This window comes from Lissotriton helveticus, chromosome 1_1, assembly GCF_964261635.1.
Source record: "Lissotriton helveticus chromosome 1_1, aLisHel1.1, whole genome shotgun sequence".
Classification (NCBI taxonomy): Eukaryota; Metazoa; Chordata; class Amphibia; order Caudata; family Salamandridae; genus Lissotriton; species Lissotriton helveticus.
In genome coordinates, this window is record NC_136057.1 from 1271916058 (window position 1) to 1271940598 (window position 24541).

The 24541-nt window shown below is 45.8% G+C and overlaps 1 protein-coding gene across 1 annotated transcript in view; it reads left to right on the forward strand.

The window, feature by feature from the left end:
* Positions 1-24541, forward strand: part of ING3 (inhibitor of growth family member 3) — a 151647-nt gene that overhangs the window by 125759 nt on the left and 1347 nt on the right. Inside the window, exons 10-11 of the mRNA XM_078680449.1 lie at positions 4978-5170; positions 19216-19254. Of these exons, the coding sequence (XP_078536575.1) occupies positions 4978-5170; positions 19216-19254 (232 nt within the window). The remainder of the gene's footprint in view (positions 1-4977; positions 5171-19215; positions 19255-24541) is intronic.

The following is a 24541-nucleotide window of genomic DNA, read 5'->3' on the forward strand; positions in this document are numbered from 1 at the left end:
AGAAAGGTTTTGAACCGCTGTAGGGAATTGGAGGGGCCTTGATCTTGAAATGCGTTGTGTGCAATGCACAGTGCCTTTAAATTGATCCTCTGCATGACCGGGAGCCAATGGGGGTCAGCCATGGCCTGATATGCCGAAAGGTGTCTAGGAATATTTTGTAGGGTCCTTACTGCTGCGTGCTGCTCCTCCTGAAGTTTTCCAATCATGGCTTTAGGTGCCCCCAGGTAGAGAGTTTCTGTAGTCAAGGCAGGAGAGAATCAAAGCCTGGACGACTGGCCTCCTAGAGAGAGGGGGATCAGGTGAAGAAGTTTTCACAGTATTCTGAGGATCCCGTAGCAGCAGGCTGAAAGTTTAGTTGCTGGGGTCTCCATGAAAAAGGTTGAGTCAAGCCATACCTCCAAACTATTAACAAACGTTTTGGGGGGCGGGAGGGGGCCTAGATGGCCAGGCCAGCCAAGGAGATTGTGAGGGTTTGCATTGTTCCAAAATATCATCAACTTGGTTTCGTTTCTGTTGAGCTTGTGACTGGACTTGTCCACTGAGCTAGCTACCATCTCGAGGCAGGGCCCAGGGGAGGGAGCGGGATCCTTGTCATCCGGGGTTAGAGAGAACACCAACTTGGTGTCATCCACATAGGACACTAATGAGATCCCAAAAGGCAGTGCAATGTTAGCTGCCCCCAGGCGTTGATTTTAGAGTGGTAATGCCTCACCATCTCTCTGTATTTTACTTTATCGGCCTTTGCTAAATCTTTTTTCCATTGTCTTTTCACTATTTTACATTGTTTTTTTGGGTCAGTAGGTGGGGGTATACAAGGGAGCCCATTTATCTTTGGATTTCCTGGTTTGGGTAGATTTTGGAATGGCCAGTATATAATTTCACCGGAACAGTAAATGTTTGTACTGATGAAATAGCAAATGTAAAACTATCCCAATCTGTCAGCTGTACACTTTATAAAATCCTTAAGTATTAATGCGACCCCCCCACCCTTTTTGTCCTCCCTATCTCAGCTGCAGATATATTAGTCTGGGGCAGGGCCTGATGAATATCTGGCCCGGATTCATTGTGGAGCCAGGTTTCTGTTGGAATATCACATCTGGCTCTTCGTCTTCCACGAGTGTAAACATTTACATCTTATGACTGGTTAAGGGTCTACAGTTGAAGAGGTACATTTTCCACTCGGGTGGGGGTGGGTGGTATCCTTAATGGGCTTACTAAGTGTAGGGGTACAGGAAGGAATCTACGAGCAAAAGTTACATATCAGATCTCTCTGCAGGGTTTAATTAAAGCAAACGGGTAACTGGGCCAACCATCATAAGGACGCAAAGCTGAGAGGCCAAATACCTGAGCAACTTATGTTTATCAGGAGCAGGGTTCTTGGCCCCTGCGCCGAGCCAGGCACAGACTGGTGCAGACGGGCTTGCTTTTAGGCGCTAGCAGAGCAATCATGCACCAGGCTCCATTGTATGATGCAAGGAGGAATGAACAGCTAGAATGCCAGACAATATGGTGTCTCCCTCCATCCAAGTCCCATCTACTGCAGTGCAGAGAGTTAGTGCAGTTCTCCTCCCCTTAAGTGCAAAGTGCAGTTGAGAAACTAGCAGCTAAGAAGTGCTAAAAAACTATAAGGGCGGCGTATTCTCTGATTTAACTTCAGGCAGAAATATTATTAAAACCTATTTTATTCAGAGTGTGTAACAAGCATAGTGACCAACATCTTGTCCACAGCACAATTTACCAATTCCAAACCCCCATATAGAACATTGGCACCAGGGCATTTCAAGATGAATAAAAGGCATAGTGTCACCAGTGTCCACATCACGGGTACACCTTCTATTCTGACCATGTATGAGGCAAAAGAGCTCAGCACAAGCTTTCAAAGGGAACCCCAACCACTATAAGTGGAATTAAGGGGACCTTTGGATGGTTACCTATCTTGCCACTGGCTTGACAGGTAACTCTGGAGTTTCAAAACTCCTTCCCCTTCTGGGACATACCTGACCAGTAGAAGTGGGTGACTAACCTACTCCAACTTTTGGTCTGGCCAAGATGCTTCGCTAAGTGGATGACCTGATCAAAAGAGTAAGAACTGTCTGTACTGCTGAGGCACTACCACTTGCCTAGTTACATCCGGTGTGGAGTCTTTGGCCTCCGTGTACAGTAGTCCCAATAGGTTCTGTGGGAGCCACTGCATCTCCCTTTACTTGGTCAGAAGCTTGCTGTCTCGGGCTCATTAAATGTCAGCAGTCTGTCCCTGCACTTGCCTCAGAAAAGCTCCCACAGTAGAGCGCTCCAATACTTTTGGTTGAGCATTCTCATTTTATAACCCATCTCAAAGGCTGTAAACCATTTGGTGATTTCATTACCCTCAACATATTTGGGGATTTTCATGTCAAAGTTTTCCTCTCTGTCCCTGTTAGTTTGCTGCCACCATTTATGGGTGCTGGACACACCTCAGCCCTTTCCCTTTCTAAGGCCAGTACCCTGCCCTCCAGGGCTATTCTTATGGCTAGTTTTTTTTTATGTCATTCTCAGTGAGTTCTTCATTGTATCCTGAGTGGACTAGCCTATCCTCAGTAGAAGACACTCTGGACACAGTTTCTCTGTGGCTGGATAGAGCGACCACATCTTCCTTTTTCTAGTGGAGGTTGATCAAGTTCATCCCCACTTTCACCATCTCCATTCTAATCCTCAGAAGGAGTGGTGTCATCCCTTGAAAGAGTCAAAACCTTTTAAACTGTTGCAGTAGTAGGATGTGCCCCATTTCTAATTTTTACATTCTTACAGAGGGCTCTTAACTGCGGATAGCTAAGCTCCTGAGCCCTGTCCCCCAGTAGAGCTCAGTGTTTACTTTAGTTAGGACCTAATTAAAAGAATTACAAAAATTCTAAAATAGACTTTTAGGCCTAGCTATTAGTATGCTTTTTAAATTGTAAATTCTTTGGACTGGGGGACAGAACACAAGGCCCTAACAGTTATTTTTAATGATTTAGAAAACATTTCAAATTCAACAAAAAAATGTTTTCTTGGGTAAAGACAATTTTGGGATGCTTTTTTGAATCCCTTATTAACAGAGTGGTACAGCAAATATCAAGGTTTGTATCCCACTGCTGCACCACCAATGTAGGAAGCTGGTTCTGTATATAGTATACCAAAAAGATGTATGCTGCGTAAAGAGTCCAGGTATCCCTTATGAGTGGACAGGTCTTGCTTTAGCAATCCCAAGGTGCTCTTTCTAGGGTAGTGTTGTAGAGCAGCCTTAGGCTTATCAGAGAGGGGTGTTAGACATTTGTTGCACACACAGATTCAATAAAAGATGCACACACTCAAAAAGGAGATCCACACAAATTTTGAAAAACGGCAGATATATATAAACCAAGAACTTTGTAAAAAGGTAATTACTTTGTCACGTCCTCTGACAGAGCGAATGATATTAATGGGGATGATGGCATCTTGCATTGGGACAGTTACAAATGCTTGCCTTCACGTGCACCCGTTACAGGAGTATCTGTCCAGGCAATGATCACATGCAATGGGTCACTTGGAAGACCTAGTGTTCGTAGAGCCCAGAGTTCAGCACAATCTGAAAAGGTCGAATACAAAGAACATGTTATTGAAAAGTTAGCCTTCTGTAGCAGTTGGTCAGGGGTGCATTTAGACAGCTGGACCATTCAGGATACCTGGACGCAGCAATAACAGAGAATGCATGTTAGTTTCTTAGAGCTGCCAGCAATACAGCAGGCACTCCCAAAACATTTATACACTAATTTGCAAGAATTTGGTCCTCATTCTAATGGGCAATATGACTGCAGTGTATTCCATTTAAAGCAAGGGGGCACTCATTCTCCCCAATTGCCAACTCTGACGCAAATTATCTGGCACTAGCACTGAGTCACCCAGTTTTGTTTCTAGCAGGATACCTGCTGGGGGTGGACTTTCTGAACCTACTAAGTTGGATGAATTGTTAAGAACTCAAGTAGGAGATGAATGCCCAATTACTTAAGCAGTACTTTCGGAAATTGGGAACGCTCACCTTTGATTGGTTTACACTGCATAAAACATAAAATGCCCTCATTTTGCCTCCAGGTATCCCCAGCCGCATACGATTTCCATGGGCAATCTTTTATGGATGAATTGGTGAGTGATATTTGCCATTGCTTTTCCTCCACTAACTGAATTTATTGAAGAATTGAGACCTAGATCTGAGACTCCTTCTAGTTGCTGCAACATGGGTGAGGAAACCATGGTATTCAGTGCTACCTGACGTCTAACCACTCACACAAGAAGTTACTCCTATGAGCAGACCTTCTAACCCTAGATCAGTGGAAACTACAACGACGAAACGTCAAGGCAATGAATATTGTAGTTTGGCACCGGAGATCTTAATTTACGTGTGTACAACTTCTTGAACAGTGTATGATCATTTTGCACCACAAAATGGCTAAGCTTTATACACTTCTAAATAGAGACAAACAACCTCATCAAGCTTCGATTCACTGAAATATCTACTATTTACTACATTTGTGAAAATCGGGTTAAGCATAGAGCACTCCAGTCTACACACCAAATGTTGCAGGTAGGTATTACAGTAAGTACATACATGAAATCTGTTGAGGAAACCTGAAAAATGTAGTCACATAGTGGGCTATTTGTGGGCTTACAGTTGACGTTCTCATTAGTCAAGTGTGCTGCTTATGTTCAATACCGAAAAGTAAACTTTATGGTTTGGAAATATTTGTCAGGACCAGACTGCTTGATGGTCATGGTCATCTAGAATGGACTCCTGGTGCAATATTTTTGTTGTTTGTAACTATCTAGTTTCCTTTCCATCTAGTCACCATTTTCCGTATGCAGGCAAGTATTTTATCTGGTTGTATTGTATAATTTTTAGAGTGTTGTCTATATTTCATTTAGGTACCATGGAGAAGAAAACATAGCTTTAAAGCTTATAATAAAGAAACCGTTTTTGTTTTTCAGAAACACCAACAAATCTTCAAGTCAACAATCGTCCTCCTCTTCTTCCTCCTCCTCTTTATCCTCTTGCTCTTCATCATCTGCTCTAGCACATGAACTGTCTCAGCAGACCGCAACAATAGCAGAATCTGATTCCAACAACCAAGTTGACTGGACATATGATCCAAATGAGCCACGTTACTGTATTTGTAATCAGGTAAGTTGAAATTTAAAAATTGGGGTTCCTGTTATGTTGAATCTTTTGGGATCCAAGCATTACCAACTTCAGCTGAATCGCAATCACATCTTGTTATGCATCGAAATCTGCATTTAGGATTTTGGTGGTTAATACTTGCATAAAAAATTGTAAATTTGCTTTTTGAGGTTTTAGTTTACCTTTATTAAGAACCTCAGTAGACTTTGTTTCATGCTCGTCTCCAAAAGTTATTGGCTGATTACAGAAATGATGGGTCTTGAACTTGAAAAAGCCATACCTTTTTTCCAAAATATCAAACTCCAGGAGCATAAAAAAGTAAGCAAAGATTTCTCTCAGCATTGTCTTAATAAACACATGCCTTATTACTGATTGCTCAAAGATAGTTCTATATAGTTCAACGTTTAGCCATTCTGCCACATTAAAGCAAGTTTATTTGTCCACTGGGCCATGTTGTTGACGGAGAATGAAGCTGTCAATTGTCAATGGGAGCAGGCATGGGATTGCTTCTCGTAGACACTACAGTTGGAGTTGTCTAACATCACGGATGCTGAATGGAATTTCTTATACCAGCAGGCAGTGCTAATGGGGGTGAATATCGATCTGGTTGCGTAGCCAAACAAAAAGATGGATGAACACGCCACGTCACTTATTAGAAAGTGGGTGGGGAAGAGAATCCTGCTAACCATGCCAAAAGCGTGTTGTGATGGTCAGTCTTTATCCTATTTTTTATTTTAACATTTATTACGTTTGTGTGCTCCAAACCTACATCGCTGGCTAATAGGGAATCTCCTCCATATACTTCTTCCTTATGGTATTGCTGGATTCGCGTGGTGTGTTTTGGTTTGTGATTTAGTGTTATTGGGATATCCAATCTTTAACCTGAAAGGCTTTGTGAATGTTGCATATGCCTTTGAACTTGCTTCTTGGATTTGCAGGAAACCTCGATGGAAAGCAGGGAAAGCCTTTTATTGAAGAATTAGTGTCAAAAATTCCTCTTAAATCAAAAGCTGTCTACCCCTACTTTTTTGCAACTTTCCAACTTATTGGGTGTATGTATTCCTGCTCTGGGAACTTGTCCTCACTCCCCCTTTGTTGATTGCTCTCCTGGCAGAGTGCTTGGCTTTGCTGGGGCTGGCATGCACATAAGTACACACCCACTCAAATTGTATCCCCACCATTTGTGATGAGTGGCTGCCGCTCTCTCAGACTAGCCTATGGAGAACTGGCAGCAGTATCAATCAACTACAGTCATGCAGGCCTTTTACATGGGACTCCTCGTTTTCTGGAAAATACTGTATAGATGGTGTGTGTGTGTCTATGTACACATTAGGAGATAGGCTTTCTTTAAAAGAACCCCATGAATTTGACCGAAAATGCTTGTTTCAATTACATTAGTGGTCTTGCACAGTAACTCTGATTCTTGTTTCTGCTTACTCCCTCCCCCTTTTGTGATCCTCTTCCAGTTCCCGAGTTTCATCAGGAATCTCCATAGAATGTAGTTGAGAAAGGGAGCCTTTATTTATTGTCAACCAGGTAGAAGTGGTATTGTTATATTTCCACTTCCTTGCCATTGTGGTGGGTTTCGGGTGTGCTGTGAGATAACTAAGTAGCCTAGAAACTTCAGCAGCGGTGACTCTCACCCATTTCTTAGGTCTCGCCTGTCGATGCGCATGCGCATCGAGCAAGCGAGACTATAGGGGCTCATCCACACTTTATCTAACTTGCAAGGAATCGTGGCGATTCCTTGCAGTGCCCGTGACTTTTAAGCTCAATGCGCATGTGCATTGAGCTTAAAAGCGCGTGCACATGCACCCAGCCGCCTACTCTCTCTCTCAGCCTTCCCACAACTCCGCCCCCTCACTACTTGATTGCACGGCTGCTAGGCCGTGCCTCCCCTACTCTCCTCCCCCCTCCTCCTCTCCTCCCATGCCTGCCTGCCTCAACTCTCCGCCTCCCGCCCCCTCCCCCTAGCACCCCCAGCCCGAGGCAGCTTCCCCTGCACAGACCTGCTCTCGGAGGTTCACGACGAAACCATAATGTTATTTGTTCCTTTACACATACTCTCCTCCCCCCTCCTCCTCTCCTCCCATGCCTGCCTGCCTCAACTCTCCGCCTCCCGCCCCCTCCCCCTAGCACCCCCAGCCCGAGGCAGCTTCCCCTGCACAGACCTGCTCTCGGAGGTTCACGACGAAACTAACACAGGTACGTGAAAAAACCAAAAATTTACTTAACGCTACCCATTCGACAATCAGACGGAGCAACTTGGGCATTAGAACGGCAAAAGTATGGATCGCTTCTTCAATTCTCCTCATCCACCCCCACCCTAGCCCCTTGCCTTGATAAAGCGGACTATTTCTGCCAATATTCCTGCCTGCCTCAACTCTCCGCCTCCCGCCCCCTCCCCCTAGCACCCCCAGCCCGAGGCAGCTTCCCCTGCACAGACCTGCTCTCGGAGGTTCACGACGAAACCATAATGTTATTTGTTCCTTTACACATACTCTCCTCCCCCCTCCTCCTCTCCTCCCATGCCTGCCTGCCTCAACTCTCCGCCTCCCGCCCCCTCCCCCTAGCACCCCCAGCCCGAGGCAGCTTCCCCTGCACAGACCTGCTCTCGGAGGTTCACGACGAAACTAACACAGGTACGTGAAAAAACCAAAAATTTACTTAACGCTACCCATTCGACAATCAGACGGAGCAACTTGGGCATTAGAACGGCAAAAGTATGGATCGCTTCTTCAATTCTCCTCATCCACCCCCACCCTAGCCCCTTGCCTTGATAAAGCGGACTATTTCTGCCAATATTTCTGAAGATGATAGAAGCTGCGGCCAGAGTTCGCCACAGGTCTATTTTCTCCCTTTCTCCTGCCCTCTCTCTCTCTCCCCCTCCCCATCCCCCCCCCCCCCCCCCCCCACCAGCACCACCTGCTGCTCTTCTGCTCCGGTAAGGTCACCCCAATGCAATGTAACACCCAATGCAATTTAACAGGTGCGCTCGTCATGCAGACGAATTAATGGCTGCATGCTTATGAACAGCTCTAATGTCTCACACCCCCTATTCTTTCTCCCCCCTCTTATTTTCAACAACCCCCCTTTCCATTGCCCATTACTGCGTACTCCGTGTGGAGAGGCATGTAATGGCTGCAGGTTTATGAATCTCTCTCCTCACCGTATTCCCCTTTGTCACCCCCCCCCCCCCCTGCCCCCAGTAATGCCTCCATGACAGGTGCTCTTGGTGGAATGATTAAAGCGGCGGCTGGTTTAACCAATGCACTTTCCGGATGGTTAAGTTAACGAGCCTTGAGAAGATACATCTCCTGGCCTGAAAGCTTCTATTAAATAAAGAGATTTATGCACATAACATGCAGCTATAAAGGTTTATCATGGGGTGAGCAGTGGAGGGCAGAGATAGACATAGCACTCCAGTGCTCCATGTGGGAGGATTGCACACACTAGCTTCGATTTATTGTGTTTATATTGCACCAAGTTGTAGCCTTATGGTCCCTCTCGTGTACCATGCAAACAGTTGAGTAACAGCCTTGGCAAATACAATAGATCTGGATTGAATTTGCTAACACAAGCAGTGTTCGCATATTAGAGTGAGCCAGCAGGAGAGAACAGAGAGGGCAATAGTTCTAAAGTACTGCCACATGCTGTTAAATGCAAAAACTTGCTTGGAGGTGGAAGGATACACACAAAAACCCAATAGCATCAAGTGAGAGATAATAATTACTGGATTGAGCCAAGAGAGACTGACAAAGAGGCAAACTAATAACTGGGGACGCGCTGCCACCAGATACCTCACCGCTGCCAGTTGGGACTCCAAGTCCCAGGGTGCTGCTTTGCCCAGAGGGAGGAGCCTGCCGTCACCGCCACAGTCCATAGCGCCCTGTAACACCACAGCGCAGGACGCACTGCCACCAGACACCACACAGCTGCCAGTGGGGACTCCAAGTCCCAGGGTGCTGTTTTGCCCAGAGGGAGGAGCCACCCGTCACTGCCGCGCTTAATAGCGCCTTGTAACACTGCAGCGCGGGCCGCACCCTCACTCACCCTCACTCACCCTCACTCACCCTCACTCACCTTCACCCTCCCTCACTCACCCTCACCCTCCCTCACACAGTGCAATAGTTCTCAGACCATTTCAGTTAGAGCTTTTAGAAATGTTTATGGCTTTTTTTATTTGTAATACTTTACCATTGGCTACAGGAAACAAAAATGCTAAACATTTACAAAAAAAACCCATAAACAATTCTAAAAGCACTAACTCTAATGGTGCGAGACCTATTGCATTTCCAATGCTTGTTTTATAGTGTGACCGAGGAGAACTTATTTTTAAAGATAAAGTTCTGAGCTGCAAGGATCCACACTTGTGATCTGCATGGCTATTTATCTGTCAGCTGCACGTGTGTAACCCATCATACAACCATTCTAATTTAGTACCCTTAGCAACATGTATATTTCTGCACAAGATCCCCTGCCCCAAATCGTGTTACTGCGTGGCAGATAGCACGCTCTATCTTGTTACAACTGCTTTGATCAGAGAGCTGTCTGCCCCAATGTGCAAGTGAGACTTTCTTTTGGGAAAAGACTGGGTAAGATGTATATTGGGATTATTGGTGACCAACAGTAATTTGAAGAATTTCTTAGCTGCTAATTGCAGTTGGTTTTCTTCCAGCTGCCAAGGAGGTGGAGCAAGCATTGAAACCTGGCCTCCATTCCTGAGTTGTGTGTTCTCTTCGAGAAAACCTGCACTATGCCAGAGTAGTGAATGAATGAGAAACCGGTTTTAGTGTTGATGTTTTCTTCTAAGTTATAGCCCGAATCTTGGGTCTGTTCTCTGAAGAGAAGTTTGGCTGGTGAACTGATTAGATGTGGCCTACTAAGTAACAGCTGGTACACCCCAAAGCTAGAGCCCAGCTGGTGTGAGAAAGTTGCTACATAACTCAGTCTTCAGGATCTATCTAAAAAGGAAAATTTATAGAGATTGCCTGGAAGGTACGTGAGTCGAAAAGGTCTAGTAAAAGGGTCTTGATGGTATGATGGTAAGTCACTATGATATAATTAATGTTCCTGAGAACTGTTCCACATAAGGGAGAGACCGTGATGATGTTTAAGTCCTATCAAGCATTTGTTGACCCATGTCAATAAAGGTCTTACAGTTGTCCAGGCACCTTCTGCACCAGAGAACCAGCCTCAAATGTTAAGCTCCAGCATTGGATACTTTATAGTTTCACAGAGATGGACTCCGATGTAATCGTTTATCCGCCTGCCCCAGCACTGTGACAAATTGGAGTTTGTAGAGCACCTTCTGTTCCCAATGCAACAGAATGCCCAATGTTGCATTTGTCTCTGGAATGCTAAAATCATCTCCATGCTGCAAAAATACTTAAGCAAAACAAAGTTTTATTGTGGGATTTTCCTGGTGAGTAAAATGTCACAAGGATGGTGTCCTGTCTTAGATCTTCACCAATTGAACAAAATTCTTAAATATAAATAATTGTCTACGGTTACCTTTCAAGGAGTTATTACAATCACTCAGATAGAAATAATTAACTACATCATTGGGCTTAAGAGACAAAATTTCATATTCCCGTACATATAGAACTGAGGGACAAATTAAGGTCCAGCCAGCTCCCCCCTCCCTCCCAAGTGTTTGAGGTTTATCCATGCTGCTCAGGATGGGCAACACCAGTTTTGTGTCCTCTGTCCACTTACCAGAAGGATCAAGCCTCCTGTCTTGTTGGATAAGGATTTGCTCCTCTGCGCCTGGTGCTTTCAGCACAACATTATGAGAGTTGAGCACATGCCAGGCATCAGAAACGAGTGGCTTGATGCACTCATCAAATTGATAAGAGTGGCTGCTGGACCAGGTATCCACTGGGTAAGATGCTGCTGGAACAGGCCACAGTTGAGTCTCTTGACCATAGAGATAGACATAACATACAGTTTCTTCACCAGCAGGCAGTGGAGGGACATTACATTTGTATACTCTTGCCCAAAATTCCCTTCATTCCATGTACCATCAGCAAGAAGACCTTCTGCCAGAACATGGCAGAAAAAATATTAATTTGAAAACATAACATATGTATGTGTAAGGCACACATCAACTCCTGCGTTTCATGGCACTGAATAACAGTTGTTTATTGTTGCTTAAAACAGTTGCACTCATTTTATGAACCTTAGGAGGCAAAGTGAAACCTTTCAGAGGTTCAGTGTGACTCAGGTTTCTAGCGTTCATCCACCTTACGAACCAGTAGTGAAGTCTTCCTGTCCAAATCTGAGATTGCTGCATTTGCTGGACATTTGTAAATGTCTGACATTCTAAAAATTAACCTGGAAATATATTTCCTTGAATTATGTTGGAGGAATCATATGCAAAACACCTTTTATGGCCTTAGCTTCATTGTTTTCTTTGCTGTTCTATTGAAATGGGTTGTCAAATATTGTTAGAAGCAAACAGGTGGTTGGACCACAATAGGTGTTAGGTTATCAAGATCTCATCTTCACTTGGAAAATGATATAGACCACTAGCCGCAGATTCCTTCAAGTAGAATTATCCCCAGAGGTGAGACTGGATCCGGATTTTTTTTGCCACAGCATCCCTGCGCGCCAGGGGCGGGCGACACCATGCGACTCTGCCCAGGCGTCGTCCGCGTACGTGATATCAGCAAGGTCACATAAGACCCACCCCGGCGCGCCTACGTCAGTGTTTTCCTTTTTCGCGTGCTACGCGGATCCGCTCCTTGCTATGGGCCTGTTTGGGCCCTCTTTTTTCTTTCCATTGTCCCTTCTTTTAGTGGAACAGTGTGCGAATGCCTTTGGGCTTCAAGACTTGCACGTCATGTGGGCGTCTTATGTCGGAGATGGACCCTCACCTCATTTGTATGTGGTGCTTGGGGAGGATCACGGCTCTTCTGATTGTGCGGCCTGCCAACAGTTGAAGCCAAAGTCGTGGCGGGAGCACCGGATGAAATTTCTCTCTGCGCGTGTCTCCAGGTCGATGTCCTCCCCTCGGTCTGCTTCGGCGGACAGCTTCAGATACGGCAATGGTTGTCGCCTTCTCCGATGTCACTTGAGCATCTCTCCCTGGTGCGTAAGTGTCGCAGTTTGTCCCCGAGGGCTGGTTTCCGGCCTGCCGGGGGCTTGGGCTCTCCGTGGGTGATGCGGCCCTGCGTGTCGTCCTATCCACCGTTTCCTGGTACTGGGGTGTCGAGAGTCCAGATGGAGACATACGCGGCGGCTTCGCAGACCTTGCTAGTGTCTCCTCCTCCGACCCCTCGTCGGCGGATCCTTTGCCTTGCGCGGGCCCTCCGTTGCACCGCCTTCGGCGCCGACTCGTTCGGATCCAGGCTTGGAGGATGTGGTACTGTTGGGGTGCGGCTCCTCTGGGGCACCTCCTTCAGGCCACGGCGTTTCTGCCTCGCCGCAAACTCCTGCGGGAGTCCCTGTGGTGTCGTGGGAGGTCACCGGGGCTCGGGTCGCATCCCAGAGCCCCTCTCGGTCCTTTGACAGGATGGTCCTGTCTAAGACCGAGGTGACGCTGCTAGGGCGCCGACAGCAGCTGGACCGTGGCTGAGGTGAAGCTGCTAGGGCGCAAGCAGCAGCTGGACCGTGCGGAGCAACAGGGGTCGGTGGACCCTCCTCGGCTTGCTCTGGGTCGTGGCTGGGTGGGGACCCTCTCGTCCCTCCCCACAGGCTGATGCCTCGTCGGAGGGCGAGTCGGAGGTTGAATCGTCCCTGGCGCCGCCACATGGGTTGCCAGACGATCTCCGCCGCATTCTGGGCCGCGGCTGGTGGAAGACTTTGTGTCACTCCCCAGGCCCTTCTTGTTCCTCTGCGCAGGCGGCTGCCTCGGCGGAGGTCGAGTCGGCGTCATTCCGGCGCTGCCCCGGGGCCAGTTCCACTTCAGTCCCCGATGCGGTGTGACTTGAAGGCACCCTGTCCGGCGATGCCGGATGGTGCCAGGGTTCTGCCTCTGGCGGCAGACTCTACGGCTCCGCGCAGGGGTCGTGCTGCGGATTCGTCTTCGGGCGCTCCGTCTTCTCTGGAGGCAGGCTGTATATTGGTGTTGTCCTCCCCGGAGACTGGTCGCTGTGTGGTATCTTTTCCAACTGCATCATCAAAGGGCGGCTCACCGCCTTTCCTGAGGCAGAGGTGTTCGTCGGAAGAGCGGCAGGTCCCTCATTCCTCTGCTCCTTCTGACTTCCAGGGCTGGCCCTTGCCCGTCCCCTTTGGCTTCGGGGACGGCTGCCTTAGACTGCAGCCGTTGCCCACGGAGGAGCTGTTTTCTCCACCGCGAGGCCTTACCGAGGCGGGTGCGGCCTTTGCTCATGCAGTGTCCACGGCTGTGGGCATCCTGCGCATGGGTGACCCGGTTGCTCATTTTCCGGCGGACCATCTCTTTGAGGTTCTTCACCAGGGCTCTGGTGCGAGGGGAAATCTTGCTTCCTTTCGAGGGTTCGCTCCTTTCTTCCTTAATGGGGGTTTGGAGGTGTCCTGCCTCAGGGGATCCAGTGCCTCAGCATCTTCTGCACCGGCACCTTCCAGCACCGCGTGACCCGGCGTGTCTTTCCCTTCACCCCTCTACCGCCAGTCTGTTTTTGAGGACTGCTTTTTCCTCCCTGCTGCCACTGTTGACTCCGCCGTCCCAGGGGGCCCGTTGGCTGGACTCTAGGGGGCGCAACATAATCGCCTCGACCAGCGCTGCCCTGCGGGCTCTTAACTCCTTGTGTGTTCTGGCTAGGGCCTCCTCATGTTTGTGGGACTCTGCTGAGTCTCTGGGATCCTCAGAGTCCCAGCAGAATGTTCAGGTGGACTTACGACATGCGTTGGATGGCCGGGAGCTTACAGCGTTTATTCCCTGCTCCACTCTGGATATCTCAGAGGTGCTGGGCCGGGCCATGGCTTCCTCAGTCGCTCTCCGTCGCCATGCTTGCCTTCGGGACGGAGTGTTTCCCGAGAATATTTGGGAACGACTCATTGACCTTCCGTTTGATTGCAGCCTGTTGTTCCATGCCCCGGCTGACTCAGCCATCCAAAGGTTCCTGGCAGGGCTCCTCCTCCTCCGCCTTATCCTCTGCCTCCTCCTTCCCCTCCTAAGTGAATGCTGAGTTGGGCTGGTTCTTGGCCTTCTTAGGCCGCTTGTTCTGAATGAGGAGTGTGTTTTCTGGCCATTGAGTCCTCCTTTGGGACTTTGGCATTGTTGGTTGCTGGACGGCCCTTTGTTTACTGTGTGTGTGTTTTGCTGGAGTTGTTGCGCGGACTGGGTCCTGAGAATAGGCCTTCTGCTATGCTTGGGCTGCTTGTCAAGCCTTCTGCGGGATGTTTTTCCCTGTGGCCCTTTTGTTTTTAACTCTGCTGTGGAAGTTCTTCCAAAGAGGGTTCCCATGTCTTGGGACACGTACCCTATGTGGGGTAGTGGTAGCTGTTATATAGCTTGCGCTCTGCTAAGGAGCTCTGGTCGCCTTCGGGTGCCCGTTCTCCATGGTGTTTATGTATGTTGCGTTGCTTCTTGAGGTCGTGTGCGCGGCCCCTCGTAGTGGTGTGCCCGAGCATTCCCTCATCCCCCTGCTCCTGTTCTGAGGGCTGGGATGGTTTTGTGTTCTCGCTTGTCAGGCGCTGCCTGCCCGGCCTTCCTAAGGGCCTTGGCTGTTCTTCTTGTTTCTGGCGGCTTATGACTGTCTGTGCCTTCTGGCTGGCGTGTTGCCTTACATTTGGGGTGGGTTCGCCTTCTTTTCCCTCGTTTCCTTGGGCCCAATAGGCTTCTTCTTCTTCTCCTCTTCCTGTCTTGGCATTGGATGGAAGCTATGTTGCCTTGTAGGGGAGTGGGGTGCTTGCCCTTCCTGGCATTGCACTTGGTTCCTCTGCTGTGTGTGTGCAGCCCTCTTCAGACTCTTTCTCCCTCCTCATCTCCTGGGGGTCGGTGATGTTCTGCTTGTGGGGTTCCTCTTGCCTGGCTGGGTCAAGGTTTTACCTCATCCGCAGATCTGGTCCCCTGTGGGACCCTCTGTTCTGTTCAGGCTGGTGGGGCCCTTTCGCAGACCCTCCTTCCCTGTAGGTATTGCTAGGGTATCTATTCTACGTGAAGGAATCTGGCGCTAGTAGTTTCTATCAGATGTACAAGTTACTTACCTTCGGTAACGATGTATCGGGTAGAGACTATTCTAGCTGCAGATTCCTTCACGGTCCGCCCTACCTCCCAGTTCTGCGAGGACCGTGGGTACTCGCCTCCTGTAGGGTGGCTGCCTCTCCTGTTAGTGCTTCCTTTGCTCTTGACGGGTGGCTCTGTCTGGTTGCGGCTCATTCCTCCTGTTGATTCCTTGGAGGATAAGGTTAAGGTGCTCCTGTGCCCCGCTGCTCTGGCTACTCCAGGTTGGGGAGGGGGGGGTGTAGGGTTGCCTTCAATATCTGTCCTTCCCTCCCCCCCTTCCCCTTGCTGCTGAGGGTCCTGGACCCTCTGCTAACCTCCGAATAGGGGGCATCTGGCAATGCCTTGCCCTTGTTCCTTGGTGGGGTGGTTGCCCTCTATGCTGGGGTGGTTTGGAGGTTTGTTGTTCCTGTCTTTCTTGGGACTGGCTCCCCTTCCTTGTTTCTGGATGGGGGTGATGGGCCTGTTACATGTCTCATGACTTTTTCCACTTGTTCCTTGTCTCCAGGGGAACGCTGTCTATGTACTGGCAGGGTGGCTGCTCAGGGCTCTGTTCTTTCTTTCTTCTGCCCCTGCCTTTGGACACTACAGTGTTGCACTGTTCCTTGTGGTGTCGTTTGACTCTACTTTCTTTTCCTACTCTTTCGCACACTGTTCCCATGCTCCCACAGTTTTTGTCTGGTCGCTCCGCGTTGTAGTGCGGAAAAGTTCTCCGAAGAAAACTGACATAGGCGCGCCGGGGCGGTGGGTCTTATGTGACCTCGCTGATGTCATGTACGCGGACGACGCCTGGGCGGAGTCGCGTGGTCGCCCCTCCCCCGGCGCGCAGGGATGCTGTGGCAAAAAGTTTCCGGATCCAGTCTCACACCTGGAGATAATTCTATGTGAAGGAATCTGCGGCTAGAATATTCTCTACCAAATACACCGTTACCGAAGGTAAGTAACTCGTACATTTTTGTCATCTTTCCAGAAGCTGTATTCGAACAGCTTTGGATTTTAGTGGATTCTTGACCTTCATTGGATGTAACAATCAAGACCTACAGGAAGGTTTCAGTAAATGAGCATTTGTTGGTGAAGATAATAGCCACATCTCCTCTGCTGGAGCATGTATCCTGGATTTGTAGTTGTGAAACTGTGAAATCGGTCTGTGTGCAGCATATGTTGTTGTTGGAGTCCCAAACTTTGCACTGGCTTGCACTCTAGTGCTGGGTTCGTAATATTATTAGTGGTTTACTTCAAGAATTTAGTTTTGGTTTTGAAAACGACTTGTGATCACAAACCTGAAATCAACAAAGCATTAGCATGCAGACCATTCAATCAGTTAATTACAGGTACGTAACAAGTCCATCAGGGACAGTATATCGTAATTCATAACCAGATGGAGGGGCTTGTGAGAATGTTAGGGTTAGATTATAGAAAATGTTTCTCAATGGACTGAGCGTTTATCTGGAAGATTTTCATAGTGGTTTTATTCAGGAGCAGATGTCTATTTGAGGTGGAGCTTATTTTAATGGCTTTTGGCAGTGGTGCCCTGTACCCACGTCCTTCTTTTGGGAAAAAGTAACACATTGTTGGCCATTGTGTGAATCGATTCCTTCCATTTCTTCCTACATGGGTGTTAAGTTGTTATGTGAGTAGGGGTTCTAATCCTCATGGCTCATATTATACCCCACCTGCAAAAGGGCATTTGCTCATATGGACATGATGGGGAAATGATTTTAATTGGTTGGTTTGGGGTTTATTCATGCGTCAATTTTCATGATACTTTTCCATTGACCCTAGTAAAAGGTATTTTCGACATAGATAACACTATTGTACCCTCACTGGAGTGATGCCAAGCTAGTGAGCCGCCTTCCTCGGGCATGCCATGTTATATGTGTTGGTTTGTGATCTTGATGGATGTTAGAAGCTGCTATTAAGGTTGATGTGCAGGACTATGGAATGGGTTGGTTTGCCAGTTTGTGCTTGTGGGTCTGGTTGAAGGTGGAATTCTGTGTTTAATTTATTTTAACGTACTTCTACAGCACAACAGGAGCCCTATTACATACAGTGCCCAGTGGGTCCATTTTCTGGGCCCTGGGGGCACTGTAGTATTACAGAAGGGTCTTCAAATCCTTGTGTGGCCCCTCCTACAATATAGGTAGCTATCTGATGGGGACATTCCAATATTTCTGCGGGTGTTTGTCCCAATGCAAATGAGGGAAACACTGTGCTCACGCTGTATTATAGACGCAGGTGCAGAGGCAAAGAGACCATCAGGAGGACCCTGACTCTAGCAGCACATTGCCAAGAGGAGCCCAAATCAGTAATAATAACTTAGGAGCAAGAATGTTGTAGTAGGTCAGAGTTTGTTGAGCATTCGTTTACAAGCTGGCCGAAAAGGAGGGTTTTCAGACGTTTCTTGAAGGCAGGTAGCGTTCTGCTTGTTTTCTCACTAACTTTCCCTTTCTACCTAGAATTCTTGCAGTATTGGTGTTGAAGAAACTGATGAGTCACTATAAGAGGGTTTTTTATATCCTGGGTTAGATATTGCTTAGGCTATCACTCAATCTTGTAGTGTAAATTGTATGAAGTGTTTCCCATTTTCCAGAGTACGTTTTGTAGAACAGGTTTGTCGTTTAAATGATTAATAACCAATTACAGACGGATATCCATGTCATCCTGGAGAAAGTGTGTTTGATTTAGGACAATTGATTGAGATGAAAATGGACAATGAGCTGTCCACTGCCACTTTCCTTGTTAATGAGTGTTCCCTGTGCTTTTAGTGCTGTACAAGTTTCTCCCATATTTTCCTCATAGTGTCCTTGATCTGGTGCGGAGATGAATATCATTCCATAGTTTACTAATATGTTGTAATTTTATCCATCTCATTTGGTTCTTTTGCTTTTTTTAACATCTGGTCTTTTAAATTGCCTGTGACTTCCTGCACGTTTGTAGGGAGTCTCTGCTTTAGCTTATTTACCTAGTAGGGTATGTCATTAGGTGCTGGTCCACATATTAGCTTATTTATATAGAAGGATATGTCATTAGTTATAGCAGGGGCTCTTTGTAGTACCAAGAGAGTAGTTTGTTCTCTAAATCTTTAGCAAGAAAACTTGCGGATCTATGCAGCCAAAATGTAATCCATGAAAGCAAACTGCTTAAATTCTTTCATCAGTTACTCTGTACATTGGTCGCAACTCACGCATTTTTGTTGAAGCTGAACCGTGAAGGTCCTGTCTAGCAGTGCCTTTTGCAAGTAGAGGCACAAGCATTTTTCACTTCATAATTCTGTGACTGACATTTTGCAAGGGTCATCCATTTATACCAGCCATTGCTGCAGAAACCTTTTCTGCTGTATCTCTGGAGTATTGTAATAGGCGTCCATCCTTCTATTTTAGTTACTTTAGATGTTTTATAGTATTTTCACAAGCATGTAAAAGTGTGGGTGATGTGTAGGAATAAACACAATTTATAGCTGCTGCTATTCCTCCTCGGTTTACATATCTACAGTGTAATAAACACTAAATGGGTACAGTGCAAGTTGTTGGTGGTTGGACCTGGTGTATGTGGCATATGCTTCCAGTTGGTTTTTATTTATGGGGCTCAATAGTGCTCCAGTCTCATCTCGCCCAGAAACAGACATCCAGTGATTCTGAAGAATGGCAGTAAGTTACTGGTGAGTATCTTCTACTTTCTAATGAAGATACTCTATAGAGTCTGTACAACACTTGCAGCATCCATGCTGGCGATCCGAGTATGTGTTACAAGTAACCTTTCTTACTATGTGGGCGTACAGTTTTTCTAGTTATAAGGAGATAACAAGTTATTCCTAAAGCCAATTTTTAAATGTATATTTAAATCTTATTCCTACACGTACTAAAATGTTGTATTTTAATTTTGACATTTTTTTTAATAGGTATCATATGGAGAAATGGTTGGCTGCGATAATCAGGATGTAAGTATGAATGTATAATTTTGAAGGACATAGCACTGAATTGCAACTATCATATTTTATATGTATTTGCTCACTCTAGCGGACATAAAGATTTTAGAATTTTTTTCTAGCAAAGTACTCTTTCCCAGCCAAGAACCATGGGTCATTATAACACGCATCCGTTTATTCAATGCTTAGTTCTTTTTCCTTTTTTAGAAATCAAAATAGTTATAGGTGAATCTAAACGGGAGAACTGATTGTGCAGTAGAACTTGCAGACAGTCTTTTGTAAATGAACACCACTTGGCATAGTTTGTCATGTTTTCAAATAACCTTAAACAACCTTTACTCGTGCACTTGTCATCAACAATCTACACAAACACAACTTTAAAGGAATTATTTTGCAAGACCAAAATCTGAAGAACACTTTTTTTTTTAAGCGTGTTTTCATCCTTTTTTTCAGTACGAGGCAGAACCATCCTGTCGTTAAGTAGATTGCTTACAAATACATGCCTGTATCTAGAAATAAAAATGGCACAGTGATGAACAACAGCTAAGCAAAATGGCAACACACAAACACAGAGTATACTAAGAGCTAAAGAGGACTCTCTTTCCTCACTCAGAGGAGTGGTCTCCCCACCCTCTGTAGTGGTCTCCCCATCCGACTGAGATTAGCACCGGGACGCCCCTTTGCTGGGGTAGCTGCGCGCTCTACAAGCTATATAACATAACTCAATACCAAATTCAAAACCTTGGTCTTAGAGGTTAGTTGATATCTAAAATGTCCAGGAATGGGTGAGTGAGACAGAAGTGAATTTCACTAACCTTCTCAACAAAAAGGTGAGAAGGCGCTTCAATTTAAGAGGAACTCTGTGCTTATTGAAACAGATGTGCTTGCAGAGAGGACTGAGGACATGACATTCATATCATACCAGCATACGACTGATGAACTCAGAAGAAATCTAATGGGCCCTACATGGAGCTTTACTTTAGCAATTGATAGTGAGCAAGTTGGTGACCAAAGGTCTGTCGAAGTACTAGTTTTATTGGAAAGGAGCCTTCTCGAAACTAATACCTACAATCACCATAGAGGGCTTCAGTGAACACTTGGCTATTCTATGTTTACAGTTGTCATGCTGTTCTGTAAGCAGCAAAGTAGGTTGGACCCCTAATTTATGAGTTCTCCAGAGTACTTTAGTACCCAGACTGTGCATACTCGATAGGGTCAGAGCAGAAAAACATATTTTAAAGTGGTTATTTATAAACATAGGTGCTGGTATACTAACTGTGTTTTTCAGTATCTGGCTCAATTAAAAATAATTGATAAGCGCTCAAGTACTCTCTTCCTGAGCCAAGTGTGTCCTCTGCAGTAGACCATTCATTTGCCAGTATTCCAGATTCAATAGTGTCTCCTGTGAAGAGGGCATTGAGTGTGTCAGCACTAGGCTTTATCTCAGAGGATAAAATTGGCATAGGAAATGTTTGATACTTAACAGCCTGATGGCAGCTGTGGCATATGACGTTTCTGGATGACAGAGCTGTTAATTCACAATTCCATGGTCATTTGACGCAGAGAGGGCAATCTACCGAACACTCATTTATAACATGGCACTGGGGAGGTCACGCTCAGATCTAAAGTTTGTTGCTAATCTCTTCCAACAAGACTCTAGCCCTGATTTCCCAACATAAGCGTGAGATTACCTAGCCCAAATTATTTCTCTCTGGCACACTTTACCAATATTTTGCTTGTTCATTATTTTATTTTAAAATCTTGTTGGATTTAATCCATTGTGCATTTGGTCTTTTCTATATGCATATTCAAACTACCCTTGTTTTTTTTTTTATACTTCAGTTCTGGTCATCTTTATTATCTAGATAATAGGAAATGTGTCGTTTTGGTGCCCTTGTTAAATTTGCACTTTGTATAGTGAATAATAAATCGGACCTGCCCGTTGTAAATATTTTAAGTGTCTGTACTAACCATATAAGAATTTCAACAAATATTAATTGATAAAGTTCGATACTCAGTTTTTTTTACATTTAAATAGCTTTTTATTGTATTCCACAACCAAAACTTCAGGCGGTACATAGCAAGATGCATTAACAGGTTAGAAGTGCAGTTGTGTCTCTGCGATACCACCTCCTGCGACCAAGTTCAGAAGTGAGTTGCTAAACCAGTGTCTACCCAGAGTGTACGGATTGATGCATCTCCTTGCACAGGAGTCTTCTTCGGTGTTCAGGAGTAGCCTTGCTGGGTTGCTCATGTGCCTCGTATTTTATCAAACGCACGATGGCAGCCCTGTCCTTCATAGACTGATCCTTCCGCACTCATACACCAGTCTGTCAGTGTACCAGTGTTCAAACAAGGAAGACCCCCCCCTTCATCTCGCTATGTTGCATCTCGTTACCACCATACCAAAGTTACAGAATAATTGCTGTTATCACATTGCGATCTCCTTCCTTTATGTACCACCACAACCATGAGTGGTCTGAGCTCCCTGGACAGTGAACCCTCCTCCCCTCTTGCTCTGTACATATTTGAGAGATGGGCTGACTAACTTCCTGCCAGCCCTTTGTAGAACTCAGCCGGTAGGCCATAAGGCCCAGGACTTTTTCACAATTGTAGTGTTTTAATGACAACTTCTGTCTCTGAGATCTCTGCTTCCAAACGGTACCTCTCAAGTGCATTTGACTGTAGGAACCAAATGTGTGCTAGAAAGTCACTAATCTCCCCTTATTACCCAGGTTTGAACTTGTGTGTTCATGGAGTTAAAAGTGTATATTAAAAACGTAAAGCTGCAGAAGACACTGTGGAGGGGGGACGGTACATAAACACTGGTTAGCACAAAACAATAGATGCACGAGGTGGCAGAACCGTGAAAACGATGTTTCATCAGCTCTAAGCATAGACTAATGCTAAATGGATGTTTTTTGAAACTTTATACTCGCCAACAAGCTTTCCCAGACTTCAGCCCAGTCTTGAAGGCGACTGACCACTATGCTGAGGTTCCACTCCTTGTTCAGTAGTCTCTGAAATTGGTATTCATATGCTGAACAATTAACCCAGACCTGACTTTGGGGTTCTGTAGTTTACCGCTGTCGTGGCTCAGGTGGCAAGCTGGAGCCAGCCAGAGGGTCTGCTGCATTCAAAGGTTCGCGGGATGTTCCAATCCCAGAGGAGCTTCTGTCCAAATGTTTTGGGCTTCTGAGACAATATCTCTAGCAAGGCCAGTTCTTATTGGTCCTAACTGTATGAAACCCAGACACAGACCTGATTCTGTTCCCATTGAGGTCAATGTGTTTATTTAGCATAGGTTAAAAGGACCCCGAACAATAGAATGGATGTAGGATGTAGCCCCCCTGAACATCCACCTACAAGGTGCTAAAATACTGAGAAAGTGGGACCAGAGAGGCCTTCATGCTGGATGGTATGTCTGAGATTGATATCTCATGGTTCGTTGACAGGGACTATGCGGACCTTATGTCTGTGGAGTCTGTGATACAGGCACTGCAGGAAGAAGACACTCTCACTCAGAAAGGTGCAGTATACTTGGGTCTGGTCTTGCCATCAGAAGCAGTTGTAATCTGCAAATCAATAAAACACATCTACTCAAGGCTCTAGTTGTTATGCAAAGGTGCCATGGTGCTGAAAATGTTGGGATTCGATGTAGTTGCCAAAGGTAAACCCAAACTTCCAAACACAAGTGATTGTGCTGATGCAAAACCAGTTCAAGACCCACGGGAAAGCCACTCATGCGTGCGATTCTCAATGCAGACTACAGATAACGTTATTATTCATAGTAGAATTGCAGCCAGCCTTATATGGCAATTGGTAACCTCTGGGTAGAGTGGATTCGGGTGGATTTTGTCCAAGGAATCAACTCCTCAATTAATATAAGGAAATTGTTTTATCTCCTAGGTGAGATGATGGTGTGAATCTGTAGGATTCCTTGGATTAGCTACTGTTTTGGCAGTAGAGCCTCATTTAGAGGCTTTGAATGTTTTAGACCTTGGTTTCACAATCAATATTCTTCTCGGTCCCAGAGAGGCTGCCCTAGGCGGTTGTCCATGGAGTAGGACATAAGGCACTGAAGATGGAGCAGGGTTCCTTTAAGAATTGCAATTTCACAGTTGGTTAAACATGAGGCAGCAGCAACGGGGAATCTTTTTGCTCCCCACGTTACCAAATGGATGTGGGCTCTGTAGGAGACCACCTCATTTTAGTATGTCTTTTGCTACTCTTGTTCCCCTTTGGGGTGGCTCATTTTCTTCATAATGAGTTTCTTCAGCTTTTTTCCCTTTTTTTTTTAGTTATTTTCCTGTGGATTCTGTTGTTATTTACATTAGGTTTAAAACGAGTAAAAACCCGTTTTATGCTTTTTGTGCTTTTTAAAAAGAAAGTCGTCAACATTTCCTGGAGTACTATATTTGCTGGTATGTTCTAGGACTGATTTATAAGATATATTTCTCTCCGGGTTGAGGGGGGGGACTGTGAACCCCCTCCCAAGTTTGCTGCAGGCCAGACTCAGCAGTCAAACCATACCCGCCAACCCCCGGCTGCGTTAAAATAAAAATTTGAAATTCACTGAAAAAAACAGAGGTTACAGGGACGTTATAGTTAGGTTCACAATTTACACACACACAAAACCAGAGATATTCAGCAGTTCTGGTTATTTTTTTTTGGGGGGGGGGGGGATATAGATATATCGTTTTTTATATATGGATGCTAGTCCAGCAGTTCTTACAACAGCAACTTTGTTCAAAAACTATTACAAAACCAGCATTTACAAAGCCTAAGGGTTGGCAGCCATCTCCAGACCTATTGGCTTTACCAGTGCATATTATTTACTATGTTCTCTGGGATCCCCTTTCCCTAGGAGTAGTCTGTCAATGATTAAAGCAAGAAGAAGGTATACACCTTCATCTAACGCCTTCTGTGATGGACAGTGCGGATTCCGTCCACTAGGACTACACTAGGGCATTTTTTGTCATTCAGCGCTCATTCTTTTGGGAAGCTGAAGGTTGAGGATTTGTGGGCATAGGTTGCCTCTTCTGAGGTTGGTGCGCCATCGCCTTACTGTGTCTCTCTAGGACAACATTGTATTATTGTATGTGCATAAAGTTGTCATGCTATAGAAGCGATGAATGTTTTGCAAGAACAGGGTATCGATCAGAAACCTATTACATTTTTTTGTTTAAATCTCTCTATTGTCATTTGTATTTTTACATTCCAGTTCAACAATATCAGAAACATTGTAAATATGGAGCTTGCATTTGAAGCTTTTTCTAAGTGCATTTCAAGTACATTG